Source organism: Triticum dicoccoides, chromosome 2B (assembly GCF_002162155.2).
Source record: "Triticum dicoccoides isolate Atlit2015 ecotype Zavitan chromosome 2B, WEW_v2.0, whole genome shotgun sequence".
NCBI classification, from domain to species: Eukaryota; Viridiplantae; Streptophyta; class Magnoliopsida; order Poales; family Poaceae; genus Triticum; species Triticum dicoccoides.
Genome location: NC_041383.1, coordinates 558,939,459 through 558,944,749, shown reverse-complemented (window position 1 = coordinate 558,944,749; position 5,291 = coordinate 558,939,459). Strand labels below are relative to the sequence as shown.

The 5,291-nt window shown below is 45.5% G+C and overlaps 1 protein-coding gene across 1 annotated transcript; it reads left to right on the top strand.

Moving 5' to 3' along the window:
* The first annotated feature begins 1,553 nt into the window (after positions 1 to 1,553).
* On the top strand, positions 1,554 to 4,227 carry LOC119364836 (protein trichome birefringence-like 11). The gene is made up of 4 exons (XM_037630387.1): positions 1,554 to 2,125; positions 2,414 to 2,809; positions 3,262 to 3,420; positions 3,562 to 4,227. The coding sequence occupies exons 1-4, from the start codon at positions 1,725 to 1,727 to the stop codon at positions 3,992 to 3,994; spliced, it is 1,389 nt and encodes a 462-aa protein (XP_037486284.1). The 5' UTR covers positions 1,554 to 1,724; the 3' UTR covers positions 3,995 to 4,227.
* Positions 4,228 to 5,291: the final 1,064 nt, after the last annotated feature.

The following is a 5,291-nucleotide window of genomic DNA, read 5'->3' as shown; positions in this document are numbered from 1 at the left end:
TGCTCTGTTGCTAGGCTCATCTGGAGCCTGGTTGGGTGTCCTTTTGACCTTAAACTTATCCCAAAAGATCTGAATGATTGTTTTGGAAATTGGTTGAATAAATTCAACAAAAATGATAAGAAGCTGGTTTTGACTAGTACTTCTGCTCTATTATGGGCAATGTGGAATAGTAGGACTGATATTATATTTGGCAGGAAAAATATAAACGATCCAATTGGGGTCGTTAAAAGAATGTGCAATTGGATTACTGACTGGGATGCTCTGCAGAAAAAGGACCCAGAGGAAAGAACACTAATGCTGGGGGCAAGACTCATCGAGCAGGGTGTCAAGTGAAATCTATAAAGCTTCGTAGGGGTGGCGTTTCGGAGTACCAAGGCTACAAATGTGATGCTTCAGGGAGCAGAAGCTGCTACTTCTTCGGATCTTGCCATTTTGCTTTCATGAGTTTTTAGTCTCTTGCTTTTTCGATGGAATGTAATGTACTTCGGTGATGTCCTCTAAGTTTGTCTGTCTAGTTCGTGTAGGGAGAGTTTAGCCGCTGATGTGTGGCTAGACTTTCTTCTAGTTTGTGTTGTCTGTTGTTTGGCTTGTAATATACTACTAGCTCTCAACTTCGGCTTGGTTTCTCTAATAAAAATCGGAGGGGAAACACTCTTTTTTTTCGAAAAGAGGGAGCTCCCTGGCCTCTGCATCAGAAAGATGCATACGGCCACTTCAATAAATAAAAAGGTTCAACAAAGTCGTATAGTCTTCAACAAAATGAAAGCAAGCTCACCAAGAGCATCACAGCTAAACCAAGATAAACCACAATGGCCACAACCGGCTGGTAAACAAAATAGGAGCACTAATAGCCTATCCTATTACATGACCGCCAACCAAACCGGTTGAAGATATCCCGCGCTACCATCTCCCACCGGACAGATCCAGTAACCAAATGCTCCCTGGCCTCCGTCGGAGTGAGTAAGGACCACATACGGATCAGCGCCGTAGCACGGAATAAAACCTGCAAAAAATGAATAGTAGTTATTCTGTTAAAGACCAAATCATTTCTGCAGTTTCAAATTGCCCATAACAACGCATACACTCTTACACGAATATGTCTAGCTGTCTTGGACTGAGGGGAAACACTCTTTTAATCAAAAAAATAAATTTGGTATGGTTTAGATGAAATTCATCCAGTTATGCAGGCATGGTTGGATGACCGTCTCCTGCATGAGTGTTCATGAAATGGTCCGGACCAATATGCAGACAAATAATGTCTCCAGTTCAGGGTCCGTGTCGAAGATGCGTAGCGAAATTTAACCGAGAAAAACATGTACTGTGGTGGAGAATAGCATATGGAGAGACCGGTCGAGGAGCAATCAAGAATGTCAAAACAGAGGATTTTACCCTTTTTGTTTGCATTTGAGATGTGAACATGATTTTTACTCGAAGCTTCAATATCACGCTTTAAGGGCGGATCAACGACGCCTTTTTCAGGTTGGCCCCACGATCGCGAGTACGCGATACATGGGCCTCGAACGATGATCGCACGCATCGCTTGTCGATCGAAGCTAGTCGGGGACACGTATGCTCGATTCCCGTCTCGATGACAACCCAACCTTTTCCCCCTTGAATCCAGCATGTCTATTCTCACAGGGATACACTTGCGAAAGCTAGCCTGCTGCTCGATCGTCGACGACCCCGACCAGGAAGCGAATTAAGCGCCGGCCAGGCGCAGCGACATGCTAGGGCCATCGGTGAAGCGGCTGGCGTGGCTGGCCGCCACGAGGCCGCTGGAGAAGGCCGGGATGGTTTTGGTCCTCGCCGCGATGGTGTTCTCCGCCGCCGCCGCCGCGCTGCTGCTGCTCGCCTGCCCCGCGTCGTCCCGCTGTTCGACGGCCGTCGGGTCCGCCCTGTCGGCGCCTAAGAAGCTCTGGGGCTGCGGGGCCTCTGTCGCGCCCGGTGCGGTGGCGCGGGAGTGCGACTTCTTCGACGGGGAGTGGGTGCGGGACGACAGCTACCCGCTCTACGAGTCCAAGGACTGCCCGTTCCTCGACGGCGGGTTCCGGTGCTCGGAGAACGGCCGCCCCGACGCCTCCTACACTAGATGGCGGTGGCAGCCGTCGTGCTGCGATCTCCCCAGGTCGGTTGGTTGACCCCTTTTCTCGTGTGTCGTCTTTTACAGTTTTACTTACTTTTTTCTGAGACATTTTACAGTTTTACTTGCTCATTTAGTTACGCACCAGGCCAAATAAAATCAAACTGATTCGGTCGTAAGTTTGTGCCGAAGCGAATCTGTATTGAAACTGAAAGGTTTATAGTCGGTGATGTTGATAAGTCAAATCTACTCGAGCGATTGTACCTACTCAAGTATTCTAGCAAAACTTGTGTCATTTTCTATGTCATAATCTGTATTTATGTGATTTCTTAGGTTTGATGCTAAGAGTATGCTAGAGAGGCTACGAAACAAAAGAGTGGTATTCGTCGGCGATTCGATTGGAAGGAACCAATGGGAGTCTCTGCTCTGTATGCTCTCTACGGCTGTTCCAGACAAGAGCTCCATCTATGAGATCAATGGCAGACCCATCACAAAGCATGATGGATTCTTTATATTCAAGTTCAGAGACTACAATTGCACGGTTGAATATTACAGGTCTCCTTTTCTGGTCCCGCAAGGTCATGGACCGGCTGGAGCCCCAAAGTTTGTTAAGAGTACCGTCAGGGTGGATTCCATGGATTGGATGTCTGGACGGGGTAAGTGGAGAGATGCTGACATGCTCATCTTCAACTCTGGGCATTGGTGGACAAAAGACAAAACAATTGGATGGTGAGCAAGTTGCTATCATATATCTGCATATTTATGTTGAGTTAATAGCTTTTCCTGTTTCATAGAACTATTTTTTAATACAAATTAGTTGTTACCTAAGTTGCATAATTATTCGTATGTAATAATTTCTGTGTTTTAATGTGAATAATTTCAGAGAAATGGTTATCTCCATGTGATCAGGATTAATATAACAGTGTCCTGATTAGTTTCACTGTTTGTTTTTGTGAATGGTTTCACTGTTTATTTTTGTGAATAGTTGCACTGTATCCATCACCTTCAAGAATTCACCTTCCAATTTCGAGAATATAGAACACACTCATTATGGTTTTGGTGTGCTTTGTGCTGATTGATAAACCATTCTTTGTACTTCTGTTTTTTCTTAAATCAGAATAGTTAGACCATTATAATTGCACCATCATCTGTCTGAAACCAGGCTTACATTTATACACCAGGGGTGCGTATTTTCAAGAAGGGAACGAGGTGAAGATGGATATGAGCGTCAGCGATGCTTACAGAAGATCAATAAAAACACTGTTCGACTGGCTTCAGAAAAATGTTAATGCAAACAAGACCCAGGCCATCTTCCGTACCTATTCTCCTACACACTTCAGGTCTGTACCCTAGCAAGACAGCTATTTTTTTCCTTTGACAATAAACATAGCTAGTGTTAATAAGTTGTTCGTTGTGGTACTTGATTAAATTGCAAAATGATCCTCACTCTCCATGATCGACCACTGTAAATTTCTCTGCAGCGGTGGTGACTGGAATTCTGGAGGGTTTTGTCACCAAGAAACACTTCCAGACATGACACCGTTCAAATCGCTGGAGCAATGGGCCGACATGCTGAAACCCGTGAGGGATATTCTAGGGAGCCATCACAGGCCCAAGCTGCCTGGGCTGGATATACTGAACGTGACCCAGATGACGGCCCAACGAAAAGACGGCCACCTCTCAGTGTTCAGAAGTCCTCTGAGTTCAAGGCAAGCCCTTATCAACAAGACATCAGAAATTAAAGAGGTAGAGGATTGCAGCCACTGGTGCCTGCCCGGAGTCCCTGATGTCTGGAATGAGCTTCTCTACGCCCTCTTCATGAAAAGGCAAATCATGTTGGACCAAAATGTCTCCATTTCTGGCTCGAGAACACTGATCACTGATCGACAAAGTATAGGGGATATATCCACGTGATGCACTTGCTGAGAGGAAATTAAGTCCAGCAGGTCTCATGACGAGGGGTTTCTGTTAATTGGAATCAGGGAGGGTTGCGGCCCTCGACTATGTGAGTAGCACAAAACTACTTGTGCCCTTAGTTTCCTGATAAAGGGGAATTTTGTTGGCTCAAACGCCGCATCAAGATGATAAACCCACAAAGAGTTTATACACAGACACTTGTACATAATGATAGACATTATGACATTTTATATTTTGTGTCAAAATATTTCTCACGATAAATCTAGCGGTACTAGTTTCAATTTGCTAATACAATATTTTTGTATCTCTTAGCAGCCACAGTTCGGAAATTGTGACTACATGTTATCTACTCCCTCCGTTCCTAAATATAGGTCTTTCTAGAGATTTCACCAAATGACTACATACGGAGCAAAATGAATGAATCTACATTCTAAAATATGTCTATATACATCCGTATGTGGTAGCCCATTTAAAAGCTCTAAAAAGACTTATATTTAGGAACGGAGGGAGTAGTTACGAAAGGTACCGTTTCAGAAAATGTTACAAACATTATTTTTCAAAGGCGAGGCCCTAGTCCATGATCTGAATTATAGTTGGAGGCTCTCGGGTTGCTCAACCTTCACAAATTCATTACCGCTCTTCGTCTCTGTTGGCTTTGGTTTCAGTGGCTTGATCCTTCCAAGCCCTGGACTGGGCTGGGGTCTCTGCGTGATGATGATGACTAACTGGGTAATGTTTGCGGCTGCCTATAAGCCTAGCCATAGTGGGAGTAACAAGGTAGCAACATGCATCCTCATGCAATGTCAATGTAAGGGCATTCTTGTCCCTCAGTAGTTTTGGTGATTGATGACAATGCCTCTGCGGACTAATCATGTGTATTAAGCTTTTCAGATATATCACGACTAAACACAAGACGATTTGATGCCCCTCGAAGATTATTGAACACGGCGTTTCTCTACGGATCGGTTCGATGGAGTTGAGTCATAGGAAAGCCGTACTATTAAGAGGGGGTCCGCTTTGGAAAGGTTTGGGTGGAATCTCACGTACACGTCCCCTTCTGCACTGCCTTTCCTCTAGCTCTTTGGAGTGTTCCTCCGTCTCACCTTGTCTCTGCGTAATTAAGGTCTCTGTGTTGCTCTTCTCAGGCTAGCGGTAGTACTACTCCTCAGAGCGGTACTACCGCAGGAGCCAGCGGTAGTACCGGGCTCCAGCACGGTAGTACCGTGGGCTCCCACGGTAGTACCGCTCCTCACGAGAGGTAGTACCGTGAGTTCTGGACTGGCGCCGCTGCTCA

Bases quoted from the DNA above. Each gene is read 5' to 3' on its own strand.
- LOC119364836 (XM_037630387.1), top strand. From the start codon at position 1,725: ATGCTAGGGCCATCGGTGAAGCGGCTGGCGTGGCTGGCCGCCACGAGG. The intron at 2,810-3,261 runs GTGAGCAAGTTG...TTTATACACCAG, and splicing joins AAAGACAAAACAATTGGATG to GGGTGCGTATTTTCAAGAAG. The intron at 3,421-3,561 runs GTCTGTACCCTA...ATTTCTCTGCAG, and splicing joins TATTCTCCTACACACTTCAG to CGGTGGTGACTGGAATTCTG.